The sequence below is a fragment of the Trichechus manatus genome, unplaced genomic scaffold (genome assembly GCF_000243295.1).
Source record: "Trichechus manatus latirostris isolate Lorelei unplaced genomic scaffold, TriManLat1.0 scaffold00001, whole genome shotgun sequence".
NCBI lineage: Eukaryota > Metazoa > Chordata > Mammalia > Sirenia > Trichechidae > Trichechus > Trichechus manatus.
The window spans coordinates 10,215,153-10,234,403 of NW_004443937.1; the positions used below are offsets into that span (position 1 = coordinate 10,215,153).

Below are 19,251 nucleotides of genomic sequence, written 5' to 3' on the forward strand. Positions count from 1 at the left end.
ATTCCTCACTCACTCACACACAATAAAAAACTTCATTACTAACTCATTCACTCACCCACTCACACCCTCAGTCACAAAATTCACTCCTCACTCACTCACACACTCACACACAATCAAAAGCTTCATTACTAACTCATTCACTCACCCACTCACTCACTCACAAACTTCATTACTCACTCACACAATCAAAAACTTCATTACTATCTCATTCCCTCACTAACCCACTCACTCACACACACAATCAAAAACTTCATTACTCACTCACACACACAATCAAAAACTTCATTCCTCACTCACTCACACAATCAAAAACTTCATTATTAACTCATTCTCTCACTAACCCACTCACTCACACACACAATCAAAAACTTCATTCCTCACTCACTCACTTACATTTTCATTTACTCAGAATTCCTGTGAGGTGCTGGAGTTTCAAAGGTAAATGAAACAGCCCTTGCCTTCAAGAAGTAAAACCCAAAAGTCTAGGATGGTGCCTGCTTACCTACCAGGCAGGCTAACACTACCTGTCTCAGGTGGAAGGAGAACCCTTAAGGGGTTGAGCCCAAGTGTGGTAATAAACAGAGTTAACCTCAGTGTTCTAGTTTGTCTCTGAATGGTTCACCGCCCCCCCCCACCCCCCCGCAATGGGGCTTGCCCAGGACTTTTCCCACCAGCCTATTCTCTGGGGATCAGGCCACAGTCTTGCCCCTTTTGCCTCATTGAACAACCAGTGCCCTCTAGGGACTTGGTTCTCTCTCAGCTGACAGCTAGGGGTCTCTTTCTGATCCTGTGGTTTCTCCAGAAATCACATCCCAGCAAGGAAGGGGGTGGGGGAAGGGGCTCATGACTGGGCAAGTCAGGCTACCCAAAGACAAGTCCCGACTCTGTCACCAACTCACTGTGTGACCCTGGGCAAATTGCTCTCTGAGCCTCAGTTTCTTTACTACCAAATGAGATGCTAAAAATGCTTGTCTCCCAGGGCAGGCAGCCATGATTTAAAATGAGATCATGAGAATTATAGGGCCTTGCAGAGTGCCTGACAGAGCCCAAGAAATGAACATATGGGATCTGAAAACACTGAAGAGCAAGGCCCCCCCAGAATCCACTGTCTGATCCATGGAAATTAATTCTTAGGCATCCAACTTGTCAGTTGAGCCAGGTTAAACGTCACCTCCACCGGGAAGCCCTTCTTGACTGCCTATCTAAAGCTTCCCTTCCCCTAATCACCCTCCATCCCATCCTCTTGATTTATTTTCATCAACGAATTATCCCCACCTGATATTTTTTGGTTCACTTATTTGTTTCTGTATCTTTTGCTGGACTCTTGTAAGCACCGTAAGGGCGGGAATCTTTATTGCTTTTGTTCACTGCTGTATCCCCACCACCTCGGGCACCATCTAGCACAAAGTGGGTGCTCAATCAATGCTTCTTTAAAGGGTGGGTGGATCAATAAATGAATGCAGGAAATCTCAGTAAGGGGGTGGGGCACACCCACTAGGGGCAGAGGGTAGGGCATCTACAGTCTCAAAGCACATCTTCCACATTATAATTACCATTTATTTTTAATTATAATCTTTAATTTATTTTGGAATCCCAAATGGTATTAAAGGAAGGGGTGAACTCTGTAGTTTTAACCAGTGAAGTTCTGGGCATCCACAGGTTGGGGACCCCAATCTCCTCTTGGCTTTGCTGCCTATCTTTGAGGACACTGCAACAGGGTGGCAGCTGGACCACACTGGACCTGCAGGCCTCAGTGAGGCATTTAGATTTCATTTTAAGAGTGATGGAAGCCATTGGGTTTTGAGCAGGGAGGTGGCACAGCTTGACTCATATTTTAAGTTTACTCTGGCCACTGTGGGTACAACAGTTTGGAGGGGGGACAGGATAGAAAAGGGGGGTTACATGTACATTATTCTCATTTAAGTTTCCTAATAATCCTGTAGGTAGGCATATCTAAACCCACTTTTCAGATTAGAAAACTGAGGCTCAGAAAGGGAAAGTGATTCATCTGAGGTTGCACAGCAAGCAAGTGAAGGAGGTAACACTGGACCATTGGTTGGTCCTCCATGTCCAGACCCTGCCCAGCAATCTCTGGGCCAAAGGGCCTCAAACCCCTGGGTCTGGGATCCTGGGCTCATTTTTTTTAGCCCCTGAGGCTCAGGGCTGGGGGTCCTTGAGAATGTCTCTGGCCAGAAGGAGGAAGATGAGTGAGGCCTGGAAACGGGATCACACTCTTGGCTGCCTCATGGGTGTATCAGGTGCCTATCTCCTGTCCCAGCCCCTCTCATATTTGGGCCTGAGCTCCAGTGTGTTCTGGAGCAACTGAAAACTCCCAGGTTCCTGTGCCATTGGCCAAGCATGATTCTGTGGGGGCACGAAGTCCTGGGGATGCCCCCTCATCATCCCCTTTAAGCAGAAGGTTAAGAGCATGAGGTCTGGCCTCATCCAGGCTTGCGTTTTATTCCCACAGCTGCATGACTTGGGTAAGTCAGGCAATCTCTCTGAACCTCAGTTTCCTCATCTTCAAAATGAGGTTAATAAAGGCACTTCCCACCCACGTCTGTGAGCACTAGGTACAAGGTGGTCCCCAACTCAGCTATTACTGGAGGATGGCGCAGCCCTCCCCTCTGGTCTCCTTCCTAAATCATATCCCCTGGCCTGCCCTGGGCTGGCCTTCTGCTGGCTACCAGATGATCCCAAATAAGGTGGCAGCTGGTGGCTCTCAGGTTCTAAGGCGAGGGTCTGATTCCCCACCTTGGCCATATGTGGCCACGAGCCAGGGACATGAGGCCACAAGAAGGACCCAGAATCTTCTCGGATGGTCATCTGGGTTCCCGAGTAAATCGTGGACTCATTAGGATTAGGACGCTCACTTGGCCTACAATTCTGAGATTAGCTTTAAGGGTACTATCCCATATCTGGGCCACCCCAGGCCCCTGAGGGTTCCCATTCACTCTCATCTGCCCTTAAGGCTACTTGAGAATACCCTTCCCTAAGATACTGCTCACCTGGGGGTGTCTGTGTTCTCTCAGGGCAGATCTTTAATGGTGGACTTTCAGGCAGTGTGATAGGTGGTCGGCTGAAAGTTTAGTTCATTAATTTCCCTTTCTAAAGAAGGTAGAGCCCTGGTGGTACAGTGGTTAAGAGCTGAGGCTGCCAACCAAAATGTTGGCAGTTTGAATCTACCAGCTGCTCCTTGGAAACCCTATGGAGCAGTTCTACGCTGTCCCACAGGGTCACTATGAGTTGGAATTGACTCAATGGTAATGGCTTTTTTTTTGGTCTGGAGAAGAAGGTGAAGGGTTGTGGTGGGGTGGGGTAGGGGTGGAGGTGGCTGCTTTGAGCCCCTTGCACTTCTCCTGGCTGGGTCCTTTGGTTTGCTGTTCTCAGAACTAAGCCCTGGATCCTTTTTAAAGACTCTGGGACTTCCAACAATGATGAATTAAAAAAAAAAAAAAGATATTATAAAATAAAAATACAACTTAAATTATCAAGGCGAGAAACAAAAATGTGTTGGTTTTTGGCTGTCCAGTGGCATTTCTCCTTTTGATGGCTGCAGCCTGATTTCCTTTTGGGAGGTTATGTTTCCCTTACTGGGAGGAGACTTGGTGGCTGTCAGTCAAGATGCCCTGCTCACCATCCCCCATCCTGGCTTAAGGGTGGGCATGGGACCGGGGTAGGCCAATCACACTCTCTCTCCTGGAACTTGGACTCAGTGGCACGCTGGAGGCAGCTCCACACCGGCTCTCGAGAGCTGATTGTTAAATCTTCAGGTATTTTGCCAGTTGGTTGTTAAATACCATTATCACTAAAACTAAATTATATAAAGTTACAAGTATATAAATTATATTTAAAAAGTCAATAAATATCCAAAACATGTCACTTGTTAGTTATTTTACCATGTTTCACTATGGTCTTTTCTCTTGAATAAATAAATAAATAGCCTATAGTATCTGTAGAGGAAAAATAATATATAATGGCATGCTACTGCACGTCTTTCCACCAACATGATGTCATGTTGCTGACACGGTGGGAGTATTTACACTGTGGAATTGAGCAAACACTACAAACGAGGACTCCCTCCCTACCTGGGATGCTGGCTGTTAAACATTCACTAGCACAGCACGACTTGGAATCCTGAGTGACCAAAAACAGCTGGAGTAGTTTTTTTGCCGTCAGTCCTGCCGCCGACCCCTGTACATCCCAGCTTCCTGTTCTGCCTGAGCCAGGTTTTCCAGCCTTTACTCTCCAACTTGGGGAGATCATTCCCATTCTGCCCGCAAATCTTCTATTACACTGCCCAGTCAGCTTCTGTTGCTTACAACCAGTGTACCTTGACTGACCCTGCTTAGAACAACGTCACCACAAATGCAGAACGAGAATATGAGAGAAAAAAATCATGCCTACTCTTACCCACAACCCCAATACTGGGCACATTCTGGGATGTTTCCTACTAGGCTCCTTTCTCTTCTTATGTAGTTGTTGTTATTACTGGGGACTCTGGGTGGCACAAACGGTTTGTGCTCGGCTACTAACCTAAAGGTTGATGGTTCAAACTCACTCAGCAGCTCTGTGGGAGAAAGATCTAGTGATCTGCTTCCATAAGATTATAGCCAAGAAAACCCGATGGAGCAGTTCTACTCGTTAACACATGGGGTTGCCATGAATCAGAATTGACTGGACGGTAACAGGTTTTTGGTTGGCCATTATTGGAATGTACAATGCTAAATGCTACTTTTTTTCACGTCACTTTATTCCATGAGTCTCATCCACGTTGCTTCGTGTTCTCCGTAATAACCATCTTTGTTGGCTGCGTAATGTTCTGTCAAGCATGTGGAGAAGCTGAAAGGGACTTATTGCTCTCCTAATGATGGACTTTCAGGGATTACTTGGCACTTTTTTTTTTTTTTTTAAATATCACACACCCACCGGGATTGTGGGTCAGGAGCTCCATGTTCTCACTTGGTTCTGCTGCCAAATGGCTGTGTGAACTTGGGCAAGACCCTTCCCTCTCTGGGCCTCAACTTCTTAATCTATATAATGGTAATGCTGATGATGGTAACGATAATAGGCGTAGTAATAACAGTAATGGCAGTTTCCATTCCCAGCATGCTTCCTGCACTGTGTGGAGCGTGTTATTACTTGCACCACCTCATTTCTTCCTTATAACAGTCCCAGGAAGGGATACTCTTTTACAGTTAGGTAAACAGGTCCCAGAAGTCCCTGGGTGGTGCAAATGGTTAATATGCTTGTCTGCTAAATGAAAGGTTGGTGGTTTGAGTCTACCTAGAGCCATCTTGGAAAAAAAAGCCTGGGGATCTACTTCTGAAAAATCAGCCACTGAAAACCCTATGGAGCACAGTTCTACTCTGATACACATGGGGCCGCCATGCGTTAGAGCCGACTGGATGGCAACTGGTTAACCAGGTTCTGAGAGGTGAAGTTATTTGTTCAGCACAACACAGCTTGTAAGTGGCATAGCTGGGACTCAGACCCAGGGCCACCTGCCTCTTAGCTTCTATGCTGCATTGCTACTTCCTGACCCCCACTGTGTTGGGCTCTGGGAGACATACATGCCCATACAGCAGTTAGCTCGTCTGCCCTCACCCCAATCCCCATATTTTCCTATTTCTGCTCCCACTTTATAGGAGAGAAAACTGGGCTCTGAGCGTGGAGGTGATTTTCCCAAGTGAGAGGCAGGGGAGAGGTAGGTGAGAGTGGGTCTTGGGCAGCTGGGGAGGTGGAAATGGAGACCAGGAGCAGGGGCCCCCACCCCCTCCACCACGTTCATGGATGATGCTGGGGCCCCAGTGTGTGCTATGTGCTTGGGCAAGTCCCTTCCCTCTTGGGCCTCAGTCTCCCTATCTGCCCACTGGGACGCTAGATGAGATGGTACCTGAGGACCCTTCCTAACCTGTGGTCCCATGGGTCCATGAGTCCTCCCTACTGCTCTGACCCTCTTGCAGGATCTCCCAGATCCCAGAGGAACTGTGTGTGCAATGGGTGGCCCCAGGGAACAGTTTATCCCGCAGTTTTGTCCAGTAGAGGTTTCCCAAGGGCTCACTGACAGCCTGCCCTCCAGGCTGTTGCTCCTTCATTGTCCCACTTCCTGGTAAACCCTAGGTCTAATTGGCTGCCAATCTGGTATCAGATACCCTGATCACACCCTACCTGCGTGGGGCTCTGTCCTACCTCTCTGTCTTCTCCTTCTTTCCCTGCTTCCTGCTCCCTTAGTAGCTGATGTTCCCCAAGGACTCATCTTTAAAAAGCCCCCAGGTGAACTCATTCTTGAACATTTATTGAGTCTGCTCTGTACTGGGACTCTGTTCTAGGTCCTAAGATATAGCAGTGAACAAGACAGAGCCAAATCTCTGCCCTCCTGTGGTCGACCTGTTCTTGATGCGGGTTTGGGACCTGTTAGGGGAGACAGGACTTGTCCACAGACATCTTTGTCACGGAGGTGTTCTACCTTTAGGCCAGGCCCAGTTCCTCTCCAGGGTTCCGGGCCTGCCATTCTCTACCCCAAGCCCTGCAAAGGCACGGTGCCCAGTGCCAACCCTTCATCTCGCCCTCAGCTTGCTCCTCGCCTTGTCAGCTTTGTCTCACTGTCAGCCACCAGTTGCTGCCTTGAAGACTCAGTCCGAGATCACACCTCTCCTTCCCTCGACAGCCAATCACAGCCAAGTCCTGCGGCTTCCAGCTCCTTCCTTTCCATCACCACCACCCTGGCCCTCCTTCTCTGCAGCTTCACTTCCTGGGGTCTCTAGCCATTCCAAACCACACTCATGGTTGCTAGACCAATTGTCCTAGCCACACTGCTCCTCTGCTCAAGAACCTTCAAGGGCTCTCTACTGTATCTTCATTTAAGCTCAAAGTTTTGGGCTCAGCATTCAGATGTCTTCACAGAGGTTCTGAGTGTGGGCTCTGGAGCTGGCCTGTCTGGCTCTGAATCCCAGTTCCTAATTAGCTGTGTGTCCTCAGGCAAGTGATTTAATTTCTCTGTACTTCAGTTTCCTTGTTTGTAAAAATGGGGATAATACTAGCACCTACCTCATAGGGCTTTTGGGAGAATTAAATGAAGTCATGATGTATGTAAAGCTCTTAGAACAGCAACTAAAATGCTCAGTTACTTTTAATTATTATTATTATTACTTCTACTCACTCCCTGCCCCAAGCCCCAGCCAAACAGAACGACTGGCTCTTCCTTCTTCCTTGCTCGATGCCTTTGTCGACACTGTTCCCTCTACCTGGAGTGTTCTTCTCCATGGAAAACCCTACCTATCCTTCAACATTTTTTTCAAATGCCCCCTCCTCCATGCAGCACTCCCCAATCCTCTAGCCAGAAGGATCTGCTTTCACCTCTCAACTTTATGATATTTTGTCCAAAGCTATCCCACCAAAAGAGCTGAGTCCTCCTAGCCAGAAATGGTACCTGGGATCATTTGCCGGGACCATGGAAATTTCCAGGGGGCCTTCTCTTTGGGGTGAAGGGTGATGTTGGCAGGGGGTACCAGGGAGCCATCGGCCGAGGTGCTAATTTCCACTGACTATAAATAACTCTAGATCTGAAACCACAGCAGAGGTCTGGAGTGTGCCAGGAGGAGTAAGATAATCGTTGTGGGGTGAGGGAGGCCTGTATAAATAACTTACCTGCTCCACTGGGGCCTCTCGTGTGACAGGCGGGCCTGGAGGGAGAGGCTGCTTCCTCTCTCTGGAGCTGAACTGGGTGTTTGTGGGACCCAGATTGGGTGGATGGGTGGGGAGGCTGCACTAATGTTAGAGATGGTCCAAGCTGCAGTCACTGAGCAATATCGCTCACCCCTCAGCCCATTTGACAGATGAGGAAACTGAGATTCAGGAAGGGAAGTCATTGGAAACTAGTGACCAGGCCTCTGGGCTTCTGGGAGCCAGAGAACTGTTGCCAGGGCACACCGCGGGGCCTGTCGGCTACCAAGCCTGGTTCTGTCTTTGAAAGCCATGTGCATACCGAAGGGCCCCTGGTCTGGGTCTGGGGCAGAAGGGCCAAGGGCTGGGCAGTGGTGGGACCGCAGCCATGCCCCAAGGGTTCAGGTCACGGACTTCCAAGGGAAGAGGGATGTGGGGTCTGGCCACGAGCCAGCCACACTTTGGCCAATCTGATGTCTCCATTGCTGAGGGGAGCTCAGGTGGCGAGTCTCAATTCTAGAATGCCTGAGTCTAGAGGGGCCTCAGAGACTACCCAACCCACCCTCTTTATTTTCCAGATGGGTAGACTGAGGCACAGGAGGGGGTCTTGTAGAGAGTTCCAGTCAATAAGGGCCAAGTCAGGCTGGTCCCTGACTCTTCCCAGCCTGATGGGTCTTCTAGTACATAAGGGGCAGGCTGGACGGCCTGCACAGTCACATGTGCCCCCTCTGGGACCTAGCACATGAGGTCCTGCCATGGCCAGGGTAGGGCTGTGGCAAGATGAACCTCCCCTGAGGCTCAACTGTGGGCCAGGCATTTTTGTGTGTTCTCTCATTTAATCCATAGACCAGTGTGGACCCTGGGAGCTGGGTATTATTTGGATACTATCTGCTGTATTTGACAGATGTAAAAATCAAGGTACCAAGAACTGATATAACCTGTCTGAGGTCAAACAGTTTAGAGCAGAGCCGGGACTCAAACTCAGCCTTTTAGAAACTATAGTTTAGCACTCTTCTCCACTATCAGAGGTTTTCAAAATTTTTATTCTTTTGAACTCTTTTTTTTTTTAAAAAAAGAATCTTACCAGCTGCTTCACCATGCAGAACAGATCAAGGAGGAGCTGCTCTGGTTCAGGGTGGGGTGGGAAGCCCAGAGCCCTACCCACTCAGCATCCACCTGTGCCCTGGGCACCTCTGTGGACCTCAGAGCACCAGGGACCCTAGTATGAGAACCACCTCCCAAGCCCTCAGTTTACCTACATTCCTTTGGCTCACCCGGCTCTGGAAGGTGGGCTGTACTCAGGGCCCATTTCCCACTCACATGGATGGTGCAACAAACACAAACAATGTCACCCGAGGGGACAGTCTGCATACATAGCATGAAATATCAACTAAATCAGAGAGTCTAATAAAATCAATCCACGGTCTGTGAGCTGGAGCCCCCTGCCCTTTGAGACATCTCAGGCACAATGAAATCCTCACTGCTCCCTGTGCACACCCTAGTTCCTGCCTCAGGACCTTTGCTCCTGCTGGTCCCCCACTAAGAGTGCGCTTTCCTCCCCAACTCTGCATATTCAACCTCCCCGGCCTCCCTCAGAGGAGGCCTCCATGACTCCTACCTCCCCACTCAGGCAGGGATCACCCTCCTTCCACCTCAGGACTCAGCTCAGCCCTCTTCGTGGAGAATCATTTTTGTCAATGGGGGCAGCAGACTGAGGAGGCTGTGTGTGCCTACTCGGGAGCCAGACTGCCTGGGCACCACTCCTGGCTGGGCCTCTTGAGAGCAGCGGTACCCTGAGCCTCTGCTTCCTCATCTGTAAATTGGGAATAATAATAGTTCCCATTTCATAGGAGTGGTGCAAAGATTAAATGAGATAATGCCTGTGAAGCCCTCAGCAGCGAGTTCAGTACGTGTTAACTAGTATCAGTACGCTGTAACTAGTATCATAGCTAGGAACTGCTGTCACAGCTAGACTGGGAGTGTCTTCAGGGCAGGGGCAGCACCCCCCTTTCCTGGGACTCTTTGGGGAGCTCTTTGGGGAAGGGACTCCTCCCCTCTCCCCTGGTGGGGTATTTTTTTTTTTATATTTTATTTTTTTTTATTGTACTTCAGGTGAAGGCTTACAGAACAAATAGTTTCTCATGTAACAGAAGTACACATGTTGTTTTATAACATTGGTTAACAACCCCACAACATATCAACCCTCTAACATCTCAGCCTCTTTTTTTTTGGTGAAAATACACACAGCCAAAGATATACCATTTCAAAAATTTCTACACGCATAGTTCAGTGACACTGACTATGCTCTTTGAATTGTGCTGTTATTCTCACTTAAGATGAAGGCTTACAGAAGAAAATAGTTTCTCATTTAACAGTTACTACAAATGTTGCCGTATGACAATGGTTAACAATCTCACAACACATCAACAATATCCTTACTCAACCTTGGGTTCCCTATCACCAGCTTCCTTGTCCCCTTCTGCTTTCTGGCCCTTGTCACTGGATTACTGTACCTCGTTAGTCTCATTTGGTTTTACGGGGCTGTCCACTCCCGGGTTGAACCGTGAACCTCGGAGGTAACTTCTCTGGTGGGGTATTTGCTGGGCTGTGCTCCAGATGGGGGCCCTGGCTCCCTACCCCTGCTGCCATCTTTCCTAGTGTCCCTGCCCACCTTGTGCTGCTGGAGTTTGTTGCCTGTATAACACCCTTGTCTCTGCAGCAAGAAGAGATGTCCTCAAGGGCTGTCCCTGTCCTGGTCCCCTGCCTGTCCCATTTATAGCCACAAGACACAAATACTGGTTGACTGTGACTGCCTGAGAGGGCATATGGAACGTCTCTCTCCAGAGCACACGGGGCCCCAACCTGCACATAATAGGTGCACAGTATAGATTTGTTCAACAATGAATGTGTGTCAGCCGACGTCTCTACTTGGCATAATAGAGGCAGGGGAAGCGATGGGGACATTCGTTGAACACTAATATCCATCAATTCCGGAGGTGGATGCTATTAATATACTGTTTACAAATGGGGAAACTGAGGCTCAGAGGGATGAAGTGACTTGCTCAAGGGCCTAAATGGTACAGCTGGGACTCAACTTTAATGCTCTTCTCATTCCTTCTCTTTTCTGAGCACACAGTAGGCACTTAGTGTTTAGTGCATATTTATTCTGCAAAGCAAGGATGCCTTCATAGTAAGAATCAGGCCTTACCCTTCCTCTAGAAGCTTTTGATTCCTTATTGACGGGCCACACACTGCCTCAAAGAGCTGCTGTGAGGATCACATGGGACAATCTGTTGGAAGGGCTTGACTCTGAGAAGTTCGCACACAATAAATTACAGCTACCAGGTGGGACTCAGGCTTTATGCATAGGGGTGGGGGGGTATCTGCCTAGAGCGAGACCCACCTGTAAATGCTCCCTTCTCCACTCCCCTCTCTGGGTGCCTGACTGTGCAAAGCACCTCCCAGGTCAGGCGGCATCATTTGTGGGACAGAAGTCCCCCTTGTCCTGTTGGGATCTGCCTGGAAGTCCTGTGGACAGCTGTGGGCCAGGCTGTGGGTCAGGCCCGGTCTCTAACCATCCTGCACTCCCTGCCCAGCCTTCAAGATGTGTGCCCAGCAGAGACTCTGCAGCTCCAGCCTGGGGAAATCAACAGCACAGATCAATCAGCATGTGGATTTATTTTATTGATGATTCAGAAAGATATGTGAGCGGCGTTCTGGAAAGCAGAATAAGAAGCAGAGCTAGGATTTGAACCAAGACAGGCCGGCACTGCATCTTCACTACTATGATACCAAACCGTCCCAGCTTACCTGGACAGGCCTAGTTTATGTCTATTACCCTGGTGTAATTATTAATAGTGCTGTGGTTTGGCTGATAAATTCTATGGTCTCCCTATATTTGGTGCTCCTGGATCTTTCCTCCTCAGCTGGCTCCTCAATTCTATCTTTTCTTCCCATCCAGGCCAAACACTCCTCAAGGGCATGGCGCACGTCCTCTCTTCCTCCATGTCCTCCCCAGGACACAGCAGGGGACTTCCACATACTAGGCTCATAAGCATCTGTGGTTTGTGCCTCCATGGCCTCCATTCTCTTCCATGGGTAACCTCCCCTCCTCTAATCTCCATGTGGTCTGGATGGGACTGACCTGTCCCCTAGGGGGTGAGCATACGACCCAGCTCTAACCTATCAGCCTATTTCACCTCTAGCCACAGCATTGGTTCAGGAGTGGCTATATGACTCAAGGCGGCACAATGAGAGTCTATTTTGGGATTGAAAGTAGAAACTATGAGAAAAGAGGTGTCTTTGGCTGTTGGAGTGGCCAGGGTGAGAGGGCATTAACCTGAAGCTGCCAGACTCCCATGTGGGGAGGACCTGCTTGAGAGTGAAGCCAACACAGAGCACAGCAGAGGTGACAGACAGCAGGGGAGGGATGGACAAAGTCGTCCTCACAGCATCTGAGGCCCTGGATCAAGCCACTCCTGAGGCCAGACTACCTCTGTGCTTCTCAGTTGCACAAGTTGTAAATTCCTTTGTGCGCAAGCCAGTTTGATACGGGTTTTCTGCTCAATAAAATCCTAATGGATAGGCAACAAACACTGGAAAACGATGGTTCTTTTACAGAAAATTTGCAAAGCAGTTTGAATCCACCGCTTTAGCCTCCAAATGTCAGAGAGTGAAAGTAGCACAATTCCCATTTTACAGATAAGAAAGCTGAGGTTGCCAAAAGTCTAAGCAACTTGCCCAAGGTCATGAACCTACTTACTGACAGAGGCAAGGCTGGGCCACCTCCCACGTCTGCGGGCCTTCCCCCCAGCCCCGCAGTTATTGAAGGCTACATTTCCTCAGCTTCTTAAATTCTTTGATGAGTTCTCTTCCTCCAGCCTCACACCTGACAGAGTCCTGGGGCTTAAAATGGAGCACCTGCCACTTCATATGAAGACTCCAGGGGGAGGGGACCCATCTCCGGTACCGTGGGTGCGTCTCCCTGTCAGTCAGTGAAATTCCCCATGTGGACGCTGGTGTCTGAGAAGCCCCCGAATTCACCCTAGCTGGGACCACGCTGGAGCCCTGCTTGCACAGTGGTTAAGAGCTCGGCTGCTAACCATAAAGGTGGGCAGTTCAAATCTACCAGCTGTTCCTTGGAAACCCTATGGGGCAGTTCTACTCTGTCCTCTAGGGTAGCTGTGAGTCGGAATCGATTCCATGGCAACAGGTTTGGTTTTGGGTTTGGGACCCCGCTGAGTCCATGGCAGCCTTGGTTTCCTGTCAACCCCTCAGTGGCCCAGTGATCCTTGGGGTGATGGGACACATCGAGAACTAGAACATCCACATAACAGATGGAAGGACCTCCATTTGCTGCTCTACCCCCTGGTGCCCAGCTGGCAGTGGCTCTCTGGAGACTGTGGGCCCCGCCAGGCCAGAGGGGTGTTCTCGTTTAATGTCTTATTGACATGCAATGAGAAGCACGATCTGCCATTATCTGCCTCTCCCATCCCCTCACAGCCCCTCTCTTGCCACCACTTGGGTAGGCACACTTGTGTTCTCCTGCTGTGGAATTCATGCAAAATTAACCAGAGGTTCCGTTTCACAGCGCTCTGGGGTATCCGATTCCTGCCCCACCCCATGCAGCGCACCATTTTCGTTCCCCCTCTGACCCCCGCCATGCAATGCTGCAAACACCCAGACGGGGGGACCTGTACGTCCTGCCCTTTCGGATGCACGTTTCTGATGCTGAGGGGCAGGTGTCAGAGATCGAAGGGACAAGGGCCGTGGGTGCCAAGTAGCTCAAGAAAACGCTCCTCTGGGTTGGGGAACCAAAGCTGATTGTTCCATGGGTGATGCAGGGTGTCCTGTGTCTTGTCCCCAGCCCTGCAGCCTTCTGTCCCACACAGGGTGGCACAGGACATCTGCCCCTTCTTTCTCCCTCCTTCCTTCTTTCTGCAAATATTTCTGGAGCCTGAGGCACTGCCCGGGTGCTGGGGACAGGGTGAAGAATGATAAGCAGCCTCTGATTCCAGGAGATCGCAGCTCACCCTCACACCCACTGCCCACCTTTCCAGCCTCACAGTGAAGCATCCTCTAGGAAGAATCCTCTGACAGCACATTAACTCTTCATTGGGCACTGTATTATCTAATTGCCTAATCTTTCATGGGGATAGGGCCCATGCATGTCATTTTTAAAAGGAAACACTTGAGTATGATAATAAAAACCAGTTGTTGTTGAGTTGATTCCGACTCATGGCGACCCCATGTGTTGTGTGTAAGAGCAGAACTTTGCTCCACAGGGTTTTCAATGGCTGATTTCTCAGGAGTAGATCGCCAGGTCTTTCTTCTGAGGGGCCTCTGAGTGGATGTGAACTCCAACCTTTCAGTTAGCGGCCGAGTGCATTAACTGCTTGTACCACCCAGGGTATAATAACAACAACGATAATGGACATCATTTTGTAAGTTCATTCTACGGTCTGCTGCGCACCACGCTAAGTCCTTTAGATGTATCATCTAACGTAATATGACATTCCCATGAGGTGGGTGCTGTCATTATCCCCATTTCACAGATAAAGCAACTGAGGCTCAGCAAGGTTAAACTGAACTCTCCCAGTGTCCCTCAAACAGTAAGCCAGTCAGGATTTGAACTTCAGTCTCGGGGACTCTCTTGTCTGAGGCTGGAAGGGAGTGGAAGGAAAGGAACAGGGGGAAACAAGCAGGGAAGGGCACTGACACCAGGTGGAACAGAATCAAGTAGTGGACGAGGAAAGGAAAGTATCACAGACTGGGTATCCCCAAGGTTGGGCTTCCAGAAGGAAAACTGGACACTGCCGGCCTGGAGCGAGCTAAGCCCATACTCTGCCTCCAGCAGCAGGCAGTGGTCTGGTGGGAGTGGATTTCTCATTGCTTCAAACCCCATCTCTCACTCGCAGAGACCTTTTTGCCTAAAAGTAGCTGGATGTGAATGGGAAGGCTAATTTATGTTCTGTCCTATAGGGTCACTATGAGCTGGAATTGACTCGACAGCAATGGATTTTTTTGGGTGGGCAGCTTACTGCAGCGTGACTCAGAGAGACAGAGGGTGTCGGGAGTGGTCAACCTGAGTCCCCCTCTGAAGCCGGCATGGCCGCAGACCATATCACTTTTAATTTGGGGCTGGAGGCCAGGCATCTCTCTAAATCAGAAGCAGTTCTTGGTTTCAATTCCGGCCACACAGGGCAGTCCCAGTGCTAAACATAAGGGAAAGTAAAGAAAGTTTCCTAACGACCCCACCTACACAGGCCCTGTCAGACTGTGAACACCTGCGGAGGGCTGTTCCCAGAGCGACACACTAGGCCGACTTAGGGGACATCAGCTCAGGGCTGTAGGACACCTGGGCCTGGTGCCTGCTGAGCTGTGTTCAAAGTGGGGGTGACCTGGAGCCCTGTGCCCCTCACCTGTAAAATGGGATCACAACACCTGCTTCCTGGGCACCCGTGTGATAACAGATGCAGCACAGCCCAGTAAATTGTGCCCCATGATGTGTTCCGGGAAGGAGTCGGGTTCCACCCCTTCTGGAGAAGGTGGCTGTGCATCCTTGCAGAAGGCTGAGTTTCCCCCGGAGTAATGCCAGTCATAATGAAAACAACAAGAGCTGACATTCACTGAGCACCGAGATGCCGGACACTTGGCCTGACCTCATTCAATGTTTACAACCCACTTTATTGATGGGAAAACAGAGGCACAGTCTGTGGGTCTCGAGGCTGAAGCCTAACACCTACACAGGACTAACCATGTACTAAGTGTTGCTCTAAGCTACTACATTTTGTCTTCACGACAACTCTATGAGGTGGTCACTAGTATCATCCCCGTTGCACAGATGAGGAAACTGAGGCACAGAGAGACTGAGTAACTTGCAGTCCCACAGCTTGTAAGTGGCAGATCTGGCATTAGAACCCAGGCCACTCAAGTCTGGGGTCTACAGCTCTATGCTCTTCTGTCCCTCTCCAAATCTCTTCCTGCTCCACCTTCACCCTGGGAAATCTTTCTAGGGACCAATGAGGCAGGGCTCTGCTTAATCTCTGATGGACTTTTCTCCCAGAATGTAGTGCTTCCTCCTTCTCAGAGACCTTTCCCATCAGAGATCTCATTTGGTTCTCATGAAAAATAAGGAAACCAAGGCCCAGAGAGGTAAAATGATTGGTCCAAAGGCATCCAGCTGGCAGGTGGCAGAGCAATAGCCAGGGCTGTCATTATTCTTTCCATTTTACAGGTGAGAAAACTGAGTCCCCTTTATTTTTCATGTAATGTCTAACTTCTTGTAACTTCTGTGGAATTCTGTCTGAGATGCTGCTCTATGCCATACCTCATGCTTTCTCTTCTCTCTCCTTCACAGCCCGGCTCAAACACTTCCTTCTCCAGGAAGCCTTCCTGAATCTCCATTACCCATCCACCTCACCTCTCCTCTGAGCCTGGAGCCCTACCTGCACTTGGTCTCAATTATCTGCTACTTTGGCTGCTCAGGCAACTGGGAGCTGCTCCTTGTGGGCTGAGGACTCAGCAGCCACACGTCAGGGTGTCCCTGGACAGACATTAGATGGTTATTCAGCCCTCGTCTGGGCCAGGCCCAGTATATTCCTGCCCTCAGGCATGTATTCCCCACTCCTCCTGCAGCAGTACACAGTGGGGGACACAATGAATAACTGGGGGGGCACCACATAGTGCCGGAACTTGGCCGTGTTTGCTCTGTGTGTCCCAGGGTCCCAAGAGCCATTTGGCTGGTGGTGGGTAGTGGGGAGTTTCTTAACCTGGGTCCCTGGCCAAGCTTCGTGGGGGTTTGAAAACCCACCGATACTGTGAGCACCTTGGTTGCACCGGTTGGCTCTCTTTCTGGGGAGAGGGCACAGCTTCCATCGGGTCTCCAGAGTCTGGGCCCAGAGACGTCTGAGAACGGCTGCCTCACGGGAATCTCCTGGTCCGTCCAAGGGCAAAGTTCATTTGGGCAAACCCTGCCTCCTAGCAAGCCAGGTGTGCCAGCCTGGTGGTGCAGGTGACCACGGATCATCCCGCCAGGGACTGGGGACCACACTTGGCTGGGACCTAGAAGTCCCCAGGCAGAGCCCCTCTCCCTTCTTAGGACCACATGTGGCCGTTTTCAAGTCCTGAGCTAGAATCACACTGTGAAGAAAGGATGCTCACTCCCATGTCCCCCCCTCCAAAAAACAACCACAACAAAAAACCCAACCAACCAAACAACACAAAACCAAAACCACAACCACACAGTACCAAGGAAGAAGAAAAGGCGTTTCTGAACACCTGCGAAGGCACAGTGCGTGCACAAAATCGTCAGTGGGAGCAGCCCATCTGGGAAGAAGGACCCAGTCTCAGCTCTTCCTCCTGACCCAGGAGGGGAGGGTCCCAGACAAAGAAGGACACAGGCCCCTAGAGGTGCCGGGCTTAGCAGGGGTGTGGGCACCCAGTCACGCCTAGACTGATCGGCACACCTGGGTGTGCAGTGCGGGCCACCAGGCCGCCTCGGTAGGCAACGCATTCAGGGTGTGTCAGCAGGTCTGCCTAGGGCAGGAGTTGGGGTGCGAGGGCTGCAGCGAGAATCATTCAGATGCTGACTGCCTCCCAGGTTGTGGTCTATACCTGGGAGAGGGATTTTCACCCACTTATTCTTACAATAATAATGGCTGCCACTTACTGACTGCTCACTGCATGTCCAGCCCTGCACCGGTCACTGTGAGATAGGTGTTGGCCCATTTTCCAGAGGGAGAAACTGAGAGTTCAAGCATGGACTCTGCGGGGTGTCAGGACACAGACTCACATCCATGTCTTTTGGGTTATGTAGAGAACCCTTCCCCATCATGGAAGGAGGCAGCAGCTTGTGGCAGGTCAGTGTGGGGACGGGGTCCCAAGCTCTGACGTCGAAGCTGGGCTAATTCTTTCCCACTGCTGCCTTGCAGCAGACGGCCTAGCTTTGGTCCTTTCCCCAGAAGCCCCTAGAAACAGAAACCCTCTCTCTCTGGAGATCTCTGGCCTGCTTATTTTGGCAATGGAGGGAAAGTCCACGCACCCCCCCAATAGGATGGGACATGCGAGGGCATCTGTCACCCACCCCACGATGGCCCATCTCCCTGACACCCTGTGTGCCCAGAAGCCCCAGATCCCCAGCTAGAGTCTGGATTTGGAGAGCTGGGCACAATGCCAGCCTAGCGGCAGGGCTGAGGAAGCTGGAATTGGCTGCACATGAGCAACCCAGATAAGCGGATTCCTGGGGCCTGGGGAAGGGAGTGTGGGGTGGGGGTGGGTGGACCCCTGAGACCAACCACTGGGGGCTGAGTGGGGACAGCAGGAGCCCGGTGAGCCTTGGTTCCGGCAGGGCAGGATCCTCCCTCCTGCTCCACCTCCGAGGCAGGAGGCCTTCCATCCCAGGATGGACCTAAACTTTGCCGCTTTGGTGAGCTGCCCCTTCTGACAGGTTTGGCACCTCCCTTTCCAGAATGCAGCTGTGCTCCAGCTCTGTCCCCTACCCCCAGCCCTTTTTCTCTGCAGGGAGCTTGGGTCAAACCGAGCACTTGATGAGGGAAAATGGAATACACTAGAATGGCCCCACTGGCTTTTCGGCCAGTGTCTGAGACATAAAAACCAATTGTTATCGATCAAGTTAACTCCTACTCATGGTGACCCCATGTGCATCAGGGTAGAACTGTGTTCCATAGGGTGTTCAATGGCTGAGTTTTTGGAAATAGATCACCAAGTCTTTCTTTCGAGGTGCCTCTGGGTGGACTCGAACCTCCAACCTTTCAGTTAGTGGCACCACCCAGGGACTCCTAAATGAGACATGCCAGTTGTTCGATATCGCATACTGACTGTGGAGCCAACTCTGATAGGGGCCGCAGGCACTGTGACCCTGGGGTCCAGTCTCCCACCTACCTTCGACAGGCGAGGTCTTGAGGCTCCGGCAGATGGCTTCGGTGTCCCCATAGGTCTCCTTGATCTTGACCACGGCCTCGGTGCCCCGCAGCTCCATGAGGGAGCGGAGCTCCTCCATCGTGCACCCAAACTCGCCCCCATGGCTCGACTCATTTCTTTGGTTTTTGGAGTAAAAGTCGCTGTTGGTCATGTCACCCATGACTGCCCCAGTCCCCACTTGGGGTGAGCCCGAGGGTCAGTGCTGGACAAGAGGCTGCTGCGAGATGGCTCCGTGTGGCTGTCCTCAGCTCAACCTCACTGGATAACTTCGGCTCCTGGCCACCAAGTCTGGGTCCCAGGGGTAGGGGGCGGCCGAGGTGGCCGAGGTGGTGAGCTCCAAGGGGTGTCCCCAGGTGTGGGAGAAGGTCCAGGGGCCAGAAGGGCTCAGGGCTGCAGACCCAGGAGTCTCCATTCAGTGGCGCCCATGCTGCTCCCCAGAGCTGGCATCTACATGGTCAGGGGTGGCTCCTGCGGGGCAAGCACAGAGGGTGGATGAGGGTCAGGTGGCTACAGGCTTCACAGGACAGGTGCTCAAGAATGCCCCAGTGCATGTGCACACACACACAATACACCTATACAGACACATGCACACACACATACACACATACACCACAGACATACACACACACATACACATACACGCAC

General features: G+C 50.8%; 1 protein-coding gene across 3 annotated transcripts in view; it reads right to left on the reverse strand.

Moving 5' to 3' along the window:
- The window catches only part of ATP2B2 (ATPase plasma membrane Ca2+ transporting 2), a 203,507-nt gene that overhangs the window by 129,538 nt on the left and 54,718 nt on the right, over positions 1-19,251 (reverse strand). The window contains exon 3 of one of the 3 annotated variants that reach the window (XM_004368329.1): positions 18,568-19,071. In XM_004368329.1, coding sequence (XP_004368386.1) covers positions 18,568-18,766 — 199 coding nt within the window. In that variant the 5' untranslated portion in view covers positions 18,767-19,071. Of the gene's footprint in view, positions 1-18,567; positions 19,072-19,251 lie in introns of those variants that run through there. The other 2 variants (XM_004368327.1, XM_004368328.1) reach the window with 2 other exon arrangements.